The 18,504-nt window shown below is 43.6% G+C and overlaps 2 protein-coding genes and 1 non-coding gene across 3 annotated transcripts; 1 reads left to right on the forward strand and 2 right to left on the reverse strand.

Annotated features, from left to right (window-relative positions):
- Window positions 1-7,473: 7,473 nt before the first annotated feature.
- Window positions 7,474-11,516, reverse strand: LOC129588114 (uncharacterized). Its single transcript, XM_055482192.1, has 5 exons — window positions 11,187-11,516; window positions 10,893-10,965; window positions 10,582-10,776; window positions 8,061-9,862; window positions 7,474-7,945 (listed from the first exon to the last, which is right to left on the reverse strand). The coding sequence occupies exons 1-5, from the start codon at window positions 11,394-11,396 to the stop codon at window positions 7,694-7,696; spliced, it is 2,532 nt and encodes an 843-aa protein (XP_055338167.1). The 5' UTR covers window positions 11,397-11,516; the 3' UTR covers window positions 7,474-7,693.
- On the forward strand, window positions 10,344-10,416 carry Trnaf-gaa (transfer RNA phenylalanine (anticodon GAA)). Its single transcript has one exon. It is a non-coding gene; the product is annotated as a tRNA-Phe (tRNA).
- Window positions 11,517-11,793: 277 nt separating the features above from the next.
- LOC129588108 (general transcription factor 3C polypeptide 5-like) lies at window positions 11,794-14,153 on the reverse strand. The gene is made up of 2 exons (XM_055482184.1): window positions 12,968-14,153; window positions 11,794-12,827 (listed from the first exon to the last, which is right to left on the reverse strand). The coding sequence occupies exons 1-2, from the start codon at window positions 13,839-13,841 to the stop codon at window positions 12,031-12,033; spliced, it is 1,671 nt and encodes a 556-aa protein (XP_055338159.1). The 5' UTR covers window positions 13,842-14,153; the 3' UTR covers window positions 11,794-12,030.
- Between the last annotated feature and the right edge of the window lie 4,351 nt (window positions 14,154-18,504).

The following is an 18,504-nucleotide window of genomic DNA, read 5'->3' on the forward strand; positions in this document are numbered from 1 at the left end:
GTCTCGTTGCTAGTAACACGCAATGCGGTCGCTATCATCAGCATTTTGTATAACCCGAGCGCCGTCGTCGCCGTAAGTACTTCACAGCACAGAGAGATCCACATTTAACCGTCGTGTGGGCCACCGATAGTTAATGCCGAGAGCTCTAACTAACTGAAAAACTTCACCGTTATACATATGTAGACAACATATACAGAAACTGAATCGGTTATCCATCGCGACACTGCACACACGCACTCACACTTGTACACATACGGACACCGTAAGTGGCTCATATGCTTTTAACGATACGACTCTCAGATGCAGTTCTTGGCCAAATCGTCAAATAATTATCTGCTAACGCATCCACGACCTGATTCCCTCATCGAAAATAAATCACCAAGAGGCCCCAGCTATTCTCAGACCCATCCGTAACTTCTGCGCAGCAGCCGCTGCGACCTAAGAATAGTCACAATTTTAATCTTACTGTCAACCTGAATGAGTGCGTCATTTGAAAAATAGCCATCATCTGTCCCAGTAATCCAGAAATGCAATCAAAATATTCAGTCTATGCGTTAATGGACATAAAATGACCGGATGTTCGGAATAATCGATACAGTTAGAAAAAAAACTTCATAACACTGAAAATAGAAAGAGTATCGTTTAGAAATAGTCGATAATTTATCAACGATTATGTCAATACGAACACAACGGGAAATCAGACACTGTCCAGAAAATTTCGACACGAAGTGCAGAAGGCTACGTATTAACCTCAGCAACTCTTTCGCCCAACGTTCGTTCTATTCTGCACATTTATTTCAGGTTGTGTTTAGGTCGGTTGTGATCCTAACATTATTCGCAAGATTCATTATCAGACGTAGCGTTCAAATAGCAAAGTTTATAGGTCACCACACGATTGTGGACCGTGAGAACGGCCGTGCCTTAAACATGGCCGGGTTCACCCAGGCGGATATGGTGACTATGATGTTACGAGTCTTACGACACCCTATGCTCGCTGTACAGAACACGGGAACTGACAGGAAGCACCGCCATCATTCTGATCTTTTATTTTCTGACAATACGCATCATTTCATCCATCTTGTAAACCTCATTGTATAATACAATATGTACGCAATACGTTAGTAATCAACCGCAATCGTTTCTCGCAATCAGCACTAGCTCCTCGAAGAAAGCTTACAGCAACCATTACTAATTTCAATACTGTTTTAGTACTTAATTTCACTGCTGCACAAGCCGACTTTTCGGCAGCCTTCACCGGCCAGCACGGTAAATCGCCAGTTCATCCACTCAAAATCGAAAACAACAAAATACAAGTAAAATAACAAGCATTTCCCGACGGAACCCTAAAACTATTCGAGCAAAATACCGACAGTAAGCAGTACGTCCCGTCAAGTTTGCGTACGACATCACAACACACGAGCACCGCTATCGGACAATAAACTCAACGGTAAGCTGGTAACGTACTCGTTATATTTCGTGCTATCCACTCCAGTAAACCTAGCCGAAGCTGCCGAACCGCCTCAACCACTTCAACATCGAACGAGATATTGACCAACTTAATATTTTCACATCATTTCTTATGTTATATTTTTATACGATACGGATGCTTTGAATTTAATATCATTTCATAATATAGAGTTTATAAAACAGCATAGAGCTGAATCTTCGGCATACAGCAAACCACAGCAAGCCATAAAGTTTTTTAAACAAATTCAGATTCAGATCTGCGGCCAAAATATTAGCGCGGCCGCGAAGTGAAACAATCGGCTATTTATTTTAGCTTTCGAATTTCAGCTATAAAATATCTGGAAGGAAGCGCCGATGATAAGACGCGTTATCTTCGTATATCACACATTACACAACGGTACCGCAACACTGCTCTAACGTTCTGCAGTACGGAGATATCAAGCGCTTGAGAATGAGACAATTATCACCACTAGCAACAGTTTGCGGCGCCATTACCGACCATTGGCAAACTATGGATCAATAATGTCCTACAAAAATCGATATTTCGCCGACAAACGACAAATATAAATTGTTGCCGGGCATTACATTTTAGAGAATTCACTAATGGCAAACTACAGTAGTTCGACGCCCGTTCTTTATCGATATCATTCAGTAGTGTAACGCTTATACGCGACATATGCTATGAGTGCCTTGCCGGAATCCGACAAGGAAATCGTGGGATGAAGTTTCTTAGATCTTCCAAAAATGATATTATTATAGCCATTTGCATTGGCTACTCAATAAAATGAATGTTCAAAGACCTCCAACCGAGAGCACGAGATTTTCATTCGGACACAATCACGTTGGCAACTTGGCACTTATAAAGTTACGTAAAACTTAAAATTAAGCGCGGCTGACTAGTGAAGTAATTAATGAGATAATACATACTAGCACAGATGCACAGGGACCATTTACGGCATACTTTTCACTGCCAGCCACGTGCCGTTTACGTTATAATCACACTGCATTTTATCAGTGCATCAGTCAAACAAAATCAGCCGCACCTTTCAACACAACGTACCGCAGCATATGGCTAGAAGTTTACAACTGATGCTGATACATTTCTAACTTCCACTCGTTCCACCTTACCAAGAAAATCAATAGACTGAGACAACAAAACGGAGAAAGTATTCATTGTGAGCTTGGATGACGAAAAGTTGATCCATTTATTATCTCAAAAATCTCGAATAAAACGCTACAATACACGTTACCGACAGTCACGTGTAACTGTTCCTGTAGTTTCGTTTTAAGTTATTTCGCCGAAGTGGTGGATGAATTATTATACATAAGACGCCTTTAGTTCTGATCAACTTCATCAAAGGATACCCGGCTATAAATACTTAGTCATACAACCGGACGGAGAAAAACGCTTTCAGCTTGATAGTGAAGCGAGATCAAACATCCAACTGCGGATTGGAAACAAGGACGAACACCACCGCCGATAACTCAAAATCTACCTAGACAGCAATCCATAAGACCAGTTCGGTCGTTTACGAATTGACAATGAATTATTCCATTTTGCAGGCCCAACTAGCCAGTTTGCGATACATGTCGAAAGAATTTTGTTTACCCAAGTCATGCTGCCTTTCTAACCGGTTTTGCGCTATGCATTGCCATAAAATCTCAGTTTGGAAACGACTAGTGAGAATCAAGCACCGCATGCAATCATAATAATAGCTGATTTTTCAACAAAAGAATGTGATGAATATCCCTGATATAATTTTAAGTCACTATTAACCTTATAGAGCTGCACCGCATACAGCCTGTTTAGTTCCACCTGTCTACCAATTTCCACTGCCCAGGGGCAATAACACTGCAGCATTGACAGGAGATAACAACAGAACCAATTACTGATTATGATAAATGGTCGTCTTACTTTTTTCCCATTGTGATCAAGCTTTCTCCTTCGTAATACAAAAGTATTCGATGATCCCAAATTCGTTTACCTGTTCCCGTTACTCAGTGCTGCAATAAACAATAAAAATATTTTTAAGATCATTCCTTTTTATACAACTGCTAGTGCCGACCAGACAGCCCAAACCCAAGCAGCGCACTATCATTTATTTCATATTCAGCTACTGTGTTTCCAATATCAAGAATTAAGTTTACAGCAAGTCCAAAGCATATAACAAGTGCTTCGGTATCTGTAGATTATCTACCACAGATCTATCTATAAATGTACGTATACCACCATAACTGTCTTTAAATGTACGTATCTATGGCACCAACAAGAACTGTAATTAATAAATTATCTTTTTAACAAATGGATGTGAGCGATCAAAACACGTTCAACGTTTTTAAGCAGATAGCCTATATTTGTTATAATTTAAGCGGTCGTTCGGTAAAACATTTCGCCATACACCATTTCAATCGCCAAAACATGGTATGCTAAGAACGGCAGTCTGTCTTTTTTTTTGCCGGTACAGCAAGTTAGCTACGCAAGTGAGTATCGCACTATTTCTCTAAACACTTCAACCAGATCCAAATGCAGATCAGAACAGACTCAACAGAGAAAGATAACACTGCCATGCGCTGCTATTACTTCTGCACTGAGTGCTATCCTCAGGTGAATAAATAGTATGTCTTGAGAAAATCGGAAAAAATGTTTAAAAGATGGGAAACAGTTTTCACGTAATGCCAGCCCTTAATAGGGCAACATCTATTCTACAGCAGAACATATCACCTCTACAAGTACATTAGTGGAGAAAAACAAGTTATGTTCGTATAAGTTGGGCTGGGAATCTGTTGTCTGCAAAAACTCCTAGATAAGTCATTAAAAAGCCATTTAGGAAACCGTGTACGACTATACCGCGTACACGCAGTACTGAATCACAAGACAATCTTCATTCCAGGCAAGTTAATAGTTCTTGCTTGACTGAATTTTTACCAAGAGACATTAAGGGTTTTATGTGTTACTAAAATGGCACTCCATTGTAATCTTGATCGCCGTAACACAACCTAATTGAATGCATCGCCGCAGTATTCACGATGCTTAACTAATTCCATCCAAACTACCTGGACTACGACAATGTAAAATATGTACATATCCTCAACGAAATGCAGGTACACAGACCGCAAAGACACCATGAAAAAAGACGCTCTAATTGGACAGATATAAACAATAACAACACCACTGTTTGTGCGTTCACGCTTCACTGCATTTAGTCACCGCCCGATCTGTCAAGCAGTCTATAATTAGTAACTTTTGAAATTTTAACTACTGTTCTCACGACAGGCTGCAGCTAACGGAAGTTAGAGGTAGTCGACAGTGATGTTCAGTTGTGCGTCGTCGTCTGATTCAGTCATGAACCAGCGAGTGAACATCAATTCGTTTGACCCATGCGCCACTCAAGCATGCGTACGTAAGGGGATTCATAGTTCACACGTAGTGCCAGCGGATTTCCAAAACCCGTGCAACTCATCAAAATAAATACCCGTTCCGAAAACAGATTTAAACGACTTTACTTAACAGGTCCCCATTCAATATTTGACTATCGCGATCTTGTAGCGCATCGGACGTGAACGGTTACATATGAAATTTCTTCACTCTTACGGTTGCCGCAGGTCTGTATCAATCTGCGGTGTAGCACTAACAACTGTAAGCATAGTAGCATACTAGGCAACCCTTCCCAACTTGATGCTGAAATGGACTCAGCGAGAAAGTTAAAATGCTGAAAGTTAACTGGTTATTGTACTTACCTTCTTACTTGCTTCAACGGAGAAAGATAACGGTTAATTACCATATGCGGAAGATTACCCAACAACCAAAATCACATAATTTTTTATCAAAGTTTAAATCATTTTTGATTTTAATAAAACAGTCTGGTTCAGATGCAGTATTTAGGCGGTGTTAACACAATTTCACGTTTGGGCTCAGCCTACAGAATCGAATCAAAGCTGGGTTGTACCGCACCGCACAGCATTTTATACAAATAGAAATTAAGTAACTCAATATCGATGATTTTCAGTCGAAAAAAATAACTACGAATTTACAAACCCGTACCCAGGCAAGGCTTAGCAAATTTAACAATTAAATTATTACGAATACACGATCTCCCCGTAAGGAGCCGATAACAATTTTTTTAGGCAAATTACTAATAATTTCCAAATTATAACAGTAGTAACACAAAAAACCGTGATGACAATCTGAAAATACTAAAATATTAATTAAAATTCGAGATAAGCGCGAAGAAAACTCGTGATTCAAAAACTCCAAGATTGCGAAACCAACGTTCGTCCATATGATGTCACAAAGAGGAGTAGTTCCTTTACGGTCATTACCAGTCTCTCTACACGAACGGCTATATAAAATTTAAAATACCTCACCAGTTACCATCATTATTCATTATCAGCTTATAATTCTAAATCTACTGCTTACTCTTACCATTCTGTTCAGAATTTTCTGGCTTGATCCTTCGACTCGTCTTTTCATTCTGTGGTTCCAGACTCCAGTGTAATAAGGCCGCTTATGGAAATGCAGCGCTTCTTATCACCGAACCAAATTCTTCGCCGCGAACTGCACGTGGTCCGCCGTTCTGTTCCCTGCAACGGAATGTGATTATCGACTATCGTCATTCCCAGATCAGAAATATCACATTTCAATGTGTTACATCATAACCACTTACAGGTTTGGGCTTTCATAAACCATTTGGCTGCAAACACAAGCAAATCACGAAGCACGTGCGCACCTTACGTTAACTGGTTTGAACGGCAACATGACTGTCACGATGTTAGCTGTTAGCAGTGTGCTTTCGCTTTCCGATGTTTCCGAAGCCAAAGCTCGTGCTCATGTTTTCCGTCGGTTTACTGCTGCCAGTTCCGCGGCCATACTTACACATGCCTGATCGTCAGCGTTCTCATTTCGCGCCGAAATTTTCTACGTAGAATGAGTAAGACAAACATCGCTCATTTTGCCATATACAAGAATCTGACAGAACCGGTTTCCTTGCGAACTTACATGAAATTTCATAGGCCGCAGCGTCATCAGTACGCCGCAGATTCGAAACTGACTTCAGGCAAACCAAAGTGAATTTCAAAATCAGAAAATAAAATTCTCATGTATTAAAGTCAGACTGTCAGAGACGGTAGAGTAGAGATAGCAACGGCCGGCTAAACGGCTGATCTTTCGGCTAACGGCCGGCTGAAATCCTTAGCCGGCTAACTCATCGCGGCTGGAGCTCCCAGCCGGCTTAAGCAGCCGGCTTGACATCGGCTACGGCTTACAAAAATCCTCAGCCGGCTGGCCAATCGCCGGCTAAGACGCGGCTCTCTGCCGGCCGCCGCCATCTTTAGCCTTAGCCGGCTAACTTATCGCGGCTGGAGCTCTCAGCCGGCTTAAGCAGCCGGCTTCGCATCGGCTTGCAAAAATCCTCAGCCGGCTGGCCAATCGCCCGCTAAGCCGGCTCTCGGCCGGCCGCTGCCATCTCTTCAGCAGACGGCTAGCACGCCATAGGTCGTTCATTGAACGAGAGGGCGCTGCGGTTGCTTCTAAGTGCGGCACTTCTTAAGACTTTAATTTACGTAACTTTTTAGTACGCATTAAAGTATTTGATAAGTAAAATACCTAAATTGACTGCATTATCATACATTGTGCTTGGTGCTTAACACAATAAATTTCAAAAGTTTACTGTAATCAATCGCTACGTGTGTGTATTCAAATGTGACTGTAGTGCTGTACACAAGTAACACAACTACAAAAACAGCAAAAATTATTCGCACACCACTACAAAGTACAGTACTGCCGGAAATCGCTCCAAATTCGGAGACAATATCATCACAAGTTCCGAAGCAAATTATGTTCCAAAACTTATAATCAGGAATCAGTAATTAATCGCCAATTTAAAGTCAGGAATTCAGTGGTACTGGTGTAGTTTGCTATGGTTTAGTTTGCCATGGTAGCAGACTAGGGTACAGATGTACAGTAGTATCTGTAGACTGTACAATACTGTACTAGAAGTCGGTACACTTCATCTTATTGATAATAAATAGTTACAGTTACTGCATTTGCCATTTGCACTTAAAATAATTGCTCATCCAACTAACCGTGAGTTTAAGAGTAACAGCAACATTTTGGGGAAAATGGGAGAAATTAGCTAGAGCATGATATGCCATCGCTCATGATAGCTGGTCATTATTACTGTACTGTGAGCATTATTCTTGCTGTTATCGTAGAGTAATTGACAACCAGTTAGACCTCATGACGGCTACCGTGACCGGTGGCCGCGGCGTCGTTCGGTTGGACGACTTCGCTATATTCTAAACGTGGCTTCCGGTAAGCCGTCCAAATCTGTATGGTGCCATCGTAGCTGGATGTCACATAATAAGGATTGTCAAATAAATGGTGGACATGCACGATGCCGGTAATGGCCTGCTGATGACCGGAGTGGACGCGCAGAACATCCAACGAACAGGGATCGAGGACATGCAGCTCTGGGCCAACCTACGAAAATCAATAGTGTCGTATCGCATCCCAGCACAGCCAGCGAATTCAAAATCAATAGCGTCGCATCGCATAAGGCGAAGACCTACAGCCTTTGAAATCATTAACAACAAACCCCCGCCAAAATCCATCCATAGTCTTTATCGATCGCCAGGCACTGCACCGTCTGATTGTGATGGACCAGGGACATCCGTACGCCCAACTCATCACCGGACCATATGCGAACAGTGCCATCCTGCCCCGAACTAACCCAGTTCCCCTGCAGCGGCATCCATTTAATCTGCAGCACTTCTCCATTGTGCGCATGCCAACGTTTCATTAACTTCATCTTGCGTCCATGCGAAGAAAACTGTCGCACATAGATATGCGCATCCCGGCTGGAATAGCCAATGAGGTTTTTCGTCACATCCACCGCGATGCAGGTTATTTGGCCTTCCGCTACTAATTCATACTCACCGGGTGTTTCACGCTGTTCCAGTACTTTCGGCTCCGTTTTGCTGCGCTTACACGTGTCCACAATCTGGCCACTCTGCAGGTTCCAAATTACTATTCGCCGATCCCACCCTGCACTGACCAGCGCATGAAGACTGCTTTCCCTATCATAAACATACTCCAGGCTGGAGACGCACGCGTCGTGACCCCACAGGATGAACCTGCACGACATTCCTGACGCACGATTTAGAAAACGCCGGAAGGTTGTCCACTCGTTCAGAATGTTTCTGACACGATAATCAGAAACACCGCTGCTACCGCCCCGTGACGACAGGGAGATTGACTCCGTCAAATTGTCCGCAGACGCACTTAACCTTTCCTTGATACTGTCGGCGTCATTTGACGCTGTCGCAGCTTCTCCAGATTTCATACTTGATTTAGGTAAATGGTTTCGGGATCTGGTACTTTTATTCTTGGAACCCGCTTGGAGGTTTTCAATGACCTTTTTGTTGTTTCCACTCGATTCCACGAAATGTTGTGCAATCTCTTCCGGCTTGGCAGTGGATTCCTCAAAGCCCCAAATGTAGATAACACCTCTTTCGTCTGCAACAGCTAACAGATCAAGCTCTTCGATCCAAAGCATTTTTTGCTTGGGGCTGTCATTAGCCATCGGTAGCGCTAATTCACGCTCATCCGTCTTTCTACCAGGATAGAATTTTGTGTGAATAAACGTCGATGGTGTGACTTGTAGACGTAGCGCCATGTTAGCTTCAACAACATCCTTAGGCTCAACCAACCGTTGCCATTCGACCGGCGTTTCCCGCAGACTTTTCTGCATTACTAATGACTCGTGGGCAAACTTCACGGTATTAAAACCGGCACTCTCCCATACAAGCACATGTCCTTGTGAATCACCGGTAAAGAACAGCAGCGGTTCGCTGGCCGTAAAGGCGATGCTCTCCATAGCCGATGGACAGGAAATGCAGAGCACTGCACCCCGAACATTGAAAGTCCAGTGCAAAATGTAATGCATGTCCGTGAGAGCGACCACCCCCTCTAATTCCCGCGAGTAGTACAGATACTCCACAGGACTCTTGATTTTACACCGTTTGACCGTTTCATCCAGTTTCTGCCAGGCGGCCATCCATTCGGAGAGATCCTCGCCGGTTTTCGGATCCACAATGGTTATCAGACGCCCTCCATACGCCACCCACAGTTGTCGCGCAACGCCGATGTAAACCAGATTATTGATGGTGTTCTCGCATATGCTGATAACGTGGACCAACTGGCCTTCGTTGGTCCACACTTTAATATGCTGATCGTAGGATCCGGTGGCCACCAACCAGTCGTCTTCCTCCGCATTCCGACAGGGCTCGATGCAGCTGATGCCGGCGGCGTGAGCATGACGAATGGAATGGGTCGGGTGTAGTTCGGACATCAAGTGCACGGCTTGCTCGTATATCGTAAAGGCTCCGTCGGCGCTCCCTATGTAATTATGCAAGCTGGTTTATTCATGTAAGAGCAGTCTTATAACTGGTGGGGAATTTATAATTTTAAAAAATCTTTAGTGTTTAAATATTCATTTGGTAACAATAATTTGTGCACGATGTGAAGACAAAATTTCATTACGAGTTAACTAACCTTAGAATAGGCTGATACCTATCTGTCTTTAAACTACAGTATCTATGTAGGTATGTACAGTACTTATGCAACTCGTGGTCGTGAATTTGAATTTTATTTGATACACGCAATTTCGCACATACATATGCCTGTGTTGTAACATTTACTCATTAAACTGAAAAATAAGTATGCGCTTCCTTAAATTATGCGAGGACTTGATATGCGCTTGTCCAATGAGTAGACCCGCCGTCTGTAGACCGGTGACTAGCGCGAAATTCTTTTGAAATGCTAAGCACTGAAACTGATACTCGCTTTATACGGTAACTGTACTACTAATATCATGAAAGCCGAAATAGCTCAGTTGGGAGAGCGTTAGACTGAAGATCTAAAGGTCCCGTGTTCAATCCACGGTTTCGGCAACTTTTTTCTTAAAAGAACTTCCGAATAATTATCGGTAAAATTTTTATAGCAATATTTTGCTGAATTGTAAAATTTCAAGTAGTAATTAAAACTTTTTACAGTTGCGCACTACACAATCTACACCGACAATAAGTCGTTTACCGTGCAGTATGTACAGTAAGTACCCGAATAAAGCCGCCCTTCCACAGCCGCTAACGAGCGCACCATTTCTTTGTGTGTGTTGACAATTTTTACGCGATCCGTGCGGAGATAATGGCCGGTGAACCGATGAGAGTCCAGTAAAAAATATTTACACCCGCATTTCGTACCGAGTACCAGGTGCTTTTTGGCGTAGATCACGGCGTTGTACAGCGGTTCCCCTATGATTCATAAAGGAGTGCTTATTTAGTCCATTCCACCGGAACTGGATTCCCTTCAAAGGGATAAAGTGCTGTTGAGCCACATGGGTTTTTTACAACATATTTTTCAGGTTTACCGAGAAACACTTTATCCGTCGCCAACGCTCCCGCACTCCAAAAGATTACAGCTCCGTCGATGCCTATGGTAATCTGCGAAAAATATGGATACAGTACATGTAAACTCGACGCGTATAACACTATAGCCAATAACAAAAGGCCAGGCGAATATTAATCGACACGGCGACTACGCGGTACAGCTGAATAATCAGTAGTACCAACAATAAGGGCAGTACGCATACCGTACTTGATTATAAAATATTAAACTGAAATTATTATCACTCGAGAGTTCCTACTTTTTACTACTCACTTACCATCAGGCGCTGTGAGTGCCAACACAGAATTTGGACCACAACACCACTATGTTCCCTCGATCGGAATTTCAGCTTTTTCGTGTTAAGGTCATATCCTTTCACAGTGCCATCTTTACATCCCACCCAGACTTCCTTTCGCACATTATTAATAGAAAGTGAAGTAACATTTCTTAGCTGCTGATCATGAATTAACCCAGAAAACTCCATCATCAATTTCTCAGTATAATCTTTTTTAAACAGAAAACCATTAAGTACTAAAAGGAAAAAAGCGGTTTTGCCGTTTGCGCATCACATACTTAATTACAGTGCAACATGCAAGACCTTGGACGATCATCCCACTTTTTGCGCGCTAGTATTTGCACACCAGCATCTCACGATACTTGTACTGCAAAGCCAATGCAGGTTGTCATGACGCGAACAGAATTCTGGAAAATAATAATACGTACAGTACTCAAGCATTTCTTGCCAATCTATAGCAAGGAATCACCAATACATATTAATTTTGTTACTGCTCTCCATACCGGTATCAAAATACAGTAATTTTTTAATTACTCTCGCGTATATATAGTTCGTGGACATAAAATATTTCAGTTTAAAGCAGACTGACTTTCCAGCTTCATTAATTTTATTTATGTCAGTTATAAAAAGAAGTTCGGAAGTTTTGAACTATGTGATCAAAAATCTTCTGCAACGCTCACACGAAAAGAGAAGCGGCAGAGCAGGCTGAAGGCAAAACACGTACTATTTTCAAGTAGAGTACAGTCAACAAAATAACATTCTCTGGCAAGATGAAATCAATGCTAAAACCATTTCCAACAAAAAAAGCTTACAGACAATTACGGGGTCAATCTTGTGCAGCATCATCATTTCCCTCATCATCCGAATCGCCTAGGCGTAGTCGCGGGATGTCGACTTTATCATACAATCCGATTTCCTGTAGTCCTTTGACTACTCTCCGTAAATGTGACAGCCCGGGATCCTGCTTAGCTATGGCATGGGTCAATTCCAGGCGCAGTCGCTCCATGGTTCCTTTGACAAAGAATCCTTCCTTTGGATCACATCTGTCTGACCAATACTGTCGATTTTCCATTATCTCTTGCACATTATACACATCTTGCAGCCGCACCAACTGTATCAGAAACTGATACCCGTGAGGATTTTGAGCATCGGCCAGTTTCTCCATCAGAGACCGCATAGCCAGATTCAGTTCAGTTGGCGGAGCCTTCTTGGAGATCGTGCGCCGTTTTGCGATAATGGCTTGGTTGATACGGAAATCCAGCAGCTGTAATTTGCGGCTTTCGGGATGACGCGTCGGATCATAGCCGAAGCGACACCATGAACGTGTCCAGGGACCGTTACTAAAGCGGAATGCCAGGCCAGGAAGGATAAAGCGGCAGTGCTCTTTGACCAACTCTGGGCAGTCCTTTTCCAGCTGCTCGTAAAATTCCTGTCGGGACCAAATGGGCTGCACAGCGAAAAGGCTTTTGGCCTGTTCGATAATATTAACCGACACTCGGTCGTCCAAATTCTTCTTAGCTTTGTGTGCTGCTGCGGTTGGAACAACCGGAAGAGTTCCGTTTTGTGGCCAACGCACAGTCTGAGCGAAGGCGCGTCTTGCACGCGGAGCAGGTTTATCGTCAGCTAAAACGACATAAATTACTACATAAAGCAAACCGTTTGGTTGTATTAGTACTCTAGTTGCTTTCCAGTGTGTTTAATTAAATAGTTAAAATAAACATGTAGGCAAATATAAATTACAAAAATTTCTTGACGGAACATACCGGGTACAGGAGCAGTGTATATTGATCCGATAAAGTCAAGTCCCCCGAATCCAGTCTGGTTGGTAAAGCGCAAAGCAGGAAAGTATAATTCCGCCTGGGGATCGCTCGCGGTACCCGACATAGGAAAAGTTGGACGAATATAAGGAATCAAACTCGTCAGTTCCACCGTTTCCGGTGCGGATGACAATTTATCTTTCGGCGCACTGGGACATACCCGAAAGTCATACAGTTGGTTGAACTCAAATAAGGTGGTAATACGGTGCGTCAGTGTGGCGGTTAATATCCGTGCAGGCAGCGGCTTCAGTGCTGCACCGAGTTCCCTTTCCACGGCAGACAGCTCTTTCCTGCGGCGCACGGCCTTTTTCTCGTCAGACTCCACCACTTCCTCCAGTTCCAGGTGCAGCACGAACGTATTCGTCGGGGAACTGCGCGCCAACGGCATAGGACGACTAAAAGCGTGCGACGCAATTGGATCCGGACATAAATCAAAGACCAGTTTGCGCTGATTTTCTCGGGGATTTGTTAAATTGGAGATTATCTGGTTCGGCCCGCCAAAACATTCCAAAACATCCGGAATATCCTCCACACATACTCCCGCAAACGGCAGACTGATTGTCACACTTTCTTTGGCGACAGAGCCAGGGATTGTCGTGACCGGCGTCCATTTCATCGACTTAAAATCCGGACGGTGCTCGCTGCTATCCCGGAAGAGCGACAACTCGGTTTCAGCTGCTGACGTACTAGCTCTGACCATGTGCTCACTATCGTTGAGTTTGTTTTTCATGCTCCGCGTGCTTCTCCTCGAGTAGTCAGGTGTTTCGCATTCCACAATCGTTTTCGTTGCTCCCGTAGAAGTTGGCTTTTTCTTCGGCATCTCTGGAGCGACGGTTAAAGTAATGTGCAAACGACAAATCTCAAATCCCACAAAGGCAGGAACGATTCAAATCGGAAACACTGAACTACAGCTTCAAACAGGCTCTTTATTTTGACTCGTACGAGTTGTATTGATCAATCACCCAGCGCGGATCGATGGGGCATGTACCTGTGCGAAGTTTCGCACTGATTCCGTCAGAATGAGAGAAAAAGAATAAGGCCTTTGCACCCAAAGACCAAGTCAGCAAGTGTTCAAATTTTTGAATTTATTATTTTTGAATTTTGAAAATAAGTATGAGTTAGGAAACTTTGCTTTTTGTGGTTATGCGACTTGTCAGTTGTCACTTATGTGGCTTTTATCGAAATCGCTTACCAGCGATGGTAGCGATGTGATCACCAGTAAACGACACCTCAGGCGGTCACCGCTTTAGCTCTAGTCAAGCGAGCGAGCGAAGCGAGAGAAGCGTTTTTAATTTAAAATGTGTGACGTGACGCCGAGGGTTCCCCTTTCAGGGTAGCAAAGCCCCAGAGGTGCAGGGGCGCAGCAAACAATTGAGAAGGTAGTTTAAAATTGAAAACCTAACCGGGTCATTTTTGACGAACCCGCCGTAGAAATGTACGGTGGGTCCGGAAATTTGGACCCGGTCCGGATTTTTTAGCGCCCCGGTTGGAGCGATTTTGAAAAACCGTGACGTAAATTTCAACCGGGTCATTTTTGACGAACCCGCCGTAGTAATCAAGCGAGCGAGCGAGCATTTTTAATTTGCGGTGCGACATGCGGAGAGCTGGGTCCCCGGGGTCCCGGGGTTAGGGGCAGAGCCCCAATAAGCAGGGGGTGCGGGGGGCGCAGCCCCCGCTGAAGCAATGGAGAAGGTGGTCGAAAAATCGAAAACTAACCGGGTTATTTTTGACGCACCTGGTGCAGTAAATGCATAGGAGATCGTAAATTTGGACCCGTTACACTCATACAGACCGGCCCGGGTGGATCGTTTTTGAGGAACCGACATGCGGGGAACCACCGGGGCATTTGTCACGAAACCGCCATACATGTAGTATGGTGGGTCCGTTTTTTAGAATCCGGTTCGGGAAGTTTGCCCGCTCCGGTTGGTGCGCTTTTGGGGAACCGACATGGGGGGAACCACCGGGGAATTTTTCACGAACCCGCCATACAGATAGTATGGTGGGTCCGTTTTTTAGAATCCGGTCCGGGAATTTTGCCCGCCCCGGTTGGTGCGGTTTTGGGGAATTGACATGCGGGGAACCACCGGAGCATTTTTCACGAACCCGCCATACATATAGTATGGTGGGTCCGTTTTTTAGAACCCGGTTCGGGAAGTTTGCCCGCTCCGGTTGGTGCGTTTTTGGGGAACCGACATGGGGGGAACCACCGGGAATTTTTCACGAACCCGCCATACAGATAGTATGGTGGGTCCGTTTTTTAGAACCCGTTCCGGGAATTTTGCCCTCCCCGGTTGGTGCGTTTTTGGGGAACCGACATGTGGGGAACCACCGGGGCATTTTTCACGAACCCGCCATACATATAGTATGGTGGGTCCGTTTTTTAGAACCCGGTCCGGGAATTTTGCCCGCCCCGGTTGGTGCGGTTTTGGGGTACCGACATGCGGGGAACCACCGGGGCATTTTTTTCACGAACCCGCCATACATATAGTATAGTGGGTCCGTTTTTTAAAACCCGGTCCGGGAATTTAGCCCGCCCCGGTTGGTGCGTTTTTGGGGAACCGACATGCGGGGAACCACCGGGGCATTTTTGTCGAACCTTCCGTACATATGAATAGGGCGTCAGATATTTAGGACCCTGTCCGGAAATTTTATCCGGCCCTCTCGGTACATTTTCAGTACAAGAGTTAGCGTAACGGATTTATATTATCATTACCTAAACACTGTAGCTAATATCGTAACCGTGAAAAGTTATTTATCGCTGTTACCGTAGCGGTTCAGTCACTACCGCTACCGTATCCGCAGTACATTTGCAGTTGCCGCGGATTACCGTGCATTGTAACGGGCAACCACTATTCGCAACGGAGTACCATTACAAAATTGTTGTAACGATTTTTTGCTAGCGTAACAGATAACCGTTTCGACAGTTACCCTGATACGCTATACTGTTACCTGTTACCGTTACCGTAACGGTATACCGTACGTATTACCGTAACTGTTACAGTTAGCGTAAGGAGATACAGGGATAAAATGCTGATGCTTTAAGAATTGACCGTTTTTATAGAAAGGGCTCAAGGCGACGCCAAACATGAATAAGCGCAGCAAAGCACCTGGCGCAGTAAGTACAGCGGAACCACTTCGTTTTTCCTTTTTTAGAAATACATTTGTTTTCTTTTCGCTGGCATTAGAAAATTTTGTTTCTAAAAACTAATACGAAACCCAAAAAGTTAACTGAATGTACAACCACGGTATTCATTAAAGGGGAATTTTGCGGCTTGCGCCCTGCCGAAGCCTGCATGTTGTGTGTAGTTGTAGAGGTACGGCTAAGAAACGCATTCGTGCGATCGAACCCTTTGTTACATGATTCACAACATTATAAGGCCTTCAGCAAATGTTGAAATACTCGAAGGTCCTCAACCAATATATAACTTTGTAGACCAGTGGAGTTGAGTTCGGTCATTCAAGCCAAACGTCACCATAAGATCATAACGAGTAACATTACCTTGAAACGATGACGTAGCAAACCATGCCAATCGAAGTCAGGAACCGTTACTACCGCCACTATCGTTAGCAATTTTACCTACATTAGCGCTGACTTTACAGGACCAATTGAACTGCCTTCATTTTGTAATGACTCGAGTGGTGAAAGCTGGTAACGCGTTACCAGCTTTCACCACTCTAATTAAGCGTTACCAATAATAAATGTTACGCTACCATAACTATAACATGTTATCGTAACTATCTCAGTTTCTTTTACCGTAAGGGCTACCGTAACAACTATTGTTAGCGGATTGCCGTCACCCTTGCTGTTGAAACTGAAAGCGTAGCCAATGGCCGAGCAGCGGCCTAAGCAAGCGCAGCGTAGAGAGCGGAGCAACAAGTGAAACCAAACGGCTCGATTCTTCTTTCTTCCAAAAACATTTTTTAAGGTGTATTTCGAACGTTTCATTATCGCGATGATACAGAAGCGAATAGACGTTTCTACGGAAATCGAAGGCGGAGCCGAAGGCGACGCCAAGCTGCGGCGTGAGCAAGCGCAGCGCAGCGAGCGGAGCAGCAAGTAAAAACAAAGGATTATTATTTCTAAAAATAAAGGCTTCGGAAACGGTTTTGTCTACGGTTCAGTTTAAATGTTTTACTTTTCGTCATGATACTGTACAGTAGCGAGTAACTGTTTCTAAAGAAATCGGAAACGGGGCCGAAGCGACGCCTAGCGGCAAAAGTAAGCGCGAGAGAGACTAGGCGCTGCGAGCAAAGCAGTAAGTAGAACGTAACGAATTTTTTTTCTTTTTCTTTTCGCTTTCTTTCAGCCTTTGTTTTAAAAAAAACAGGATTTTAAAGATAACTCTATCAAAGTTCAAATTTGAATTCTTGCAAATAAAATGGGAATTTTTTGAGTGATTGATCAAAGTTTCTCATTTTGTGCTACACCATTAATCTTCAACTTCTAACATGAGCTCATTTATACAATTGCATATCAGTTTATTTTGAAAATTAATAAGATAAACCTAATTGATAAACATTTTTGTTTCTTTACTGAGAAAAAATAATAAAGATCCATGTCAAGGGTTTTTATTATTATAGAAAGCGTCGCATTTAATAGTCATTTTTCACGGAAAAAGAAAAATTGGTAAAACTCCCATTCCTGGATTATTGCCACCAAGCACTGAATGAAGTACTGAAACGATAAATCGTTTCCGCAGCAAATTAGTGGAAAATTATTGGACACAGAAATTTGAAATCTCCGCCGGTGCGTTTCCGAACCAGTGCGGTTCCATCGGCATTCGCGTCTTCTTTTGTAAATCGTTGTGCAAATGCATCCGCAGCAAAAAAATCGCTCTAAATTGCAGGTGCTTTTCAAAAATCTCTCCAGTAAGTAATTTATCGTTTTTGCCTTTGCAAGCGGTGGTTTTCGAATTTCAATCATGAAAACGATTTATCTGAACTGACGATGGCCGGGGCTGGGGTTCTTAAACGGGCTCGAAAACTTCCCAAGCAGTATAAAAGGACAAGCTGAGCGTAGCTACTGAATTGGCTCTGGAGGTGACCGGCATAAGTCTTATCGGTTTTGGGAATGAAATATCGATACTGGGAATAAGAAACTGAAGAAATAAGACCAGTATCCCAATGTAAAGAATTTGGTGCGGCGGAGAACAAGCGGAATAGGCGGCCATGTGCGGTAAAGCATTAGCAGTGTCCGCGCTGTAGTTGCTGAAGGAATCGTTTTAAAATTAATATACCGTGTCAGCATGATTCCGTAAAACCTCATTAAAATGATGGTATCGCGTCGGCATCGCAGCGGTGGCAAAAACAAACTGATATCTGAGCAGATCTGTTGATAACTCGGCATATGCAAAAGATACAAAAGCTAGGTAGACTCTCAACTACTTGGTTAGGTTGTTGTCTCACCCTGCCAAGTCTTTTACAACAAAAAAATTTACACGCTCGCTCGCTTGCACTAAGGGCGGTTACGACCTTCTATACTA

Source organism: Paramacrobiotus metropolitanus, unplaced genomic scaffold (genome assembly GCF_019649055.1).
Source record: "Paramacrobiotus metropolitanus isolate TYO unplaced genomic scaffold, Prichtersi_v1.0 Parri_scaffold0000028, whole genome shotgun sequence".
In the NCBI taxonomy this organism is placed as follows: Eukaryota; Metazoa; Tardigrada; class Eutardigrada; order Parachela; family Macrobiotidae; genus Paramacrobiotus; species Paramacrobiotus metropolitanus.

Bases quoted from the DNA above. Each gene is read 5' to 3' on its own strand.
- LOC129588108 (XM_055482184.1), bottom strand. From the start codon at position 13,841: ATGCCGAAGAAAAAGCCAACTTCTACGGGAGCAACGAAAACGATTGTG. The intron at 12,828-12,967 runs GTATGTTCCGTC...ATGTCGTTTTAG, and splicing joins ATACACTGCTCCTGTACCCG to CTGACGATAAACCTGCTCCG.
- LOC129588114 (XM_055482192.1), bottom strand. From the start codon at position 11,396: ATGATGGAGTTTTCTGGGTTAATTCATGATCAGCAGCTAAGAAATGTT. The intron at 10,777-10,892 runs GTAAACCTGAAA...TATGAATCATAG, and splicing joins GACGGATAAAGTGTTTCTCG to GGGAACCGCTGTACAACGCC. The intron at 9,863-10,581 runs GTACTTACTGTA...ATAATTACATAG, and splicing joins GGAAGGGCGGCTTTATTCGG to GGAGCGCCGACGGAGCCTTT.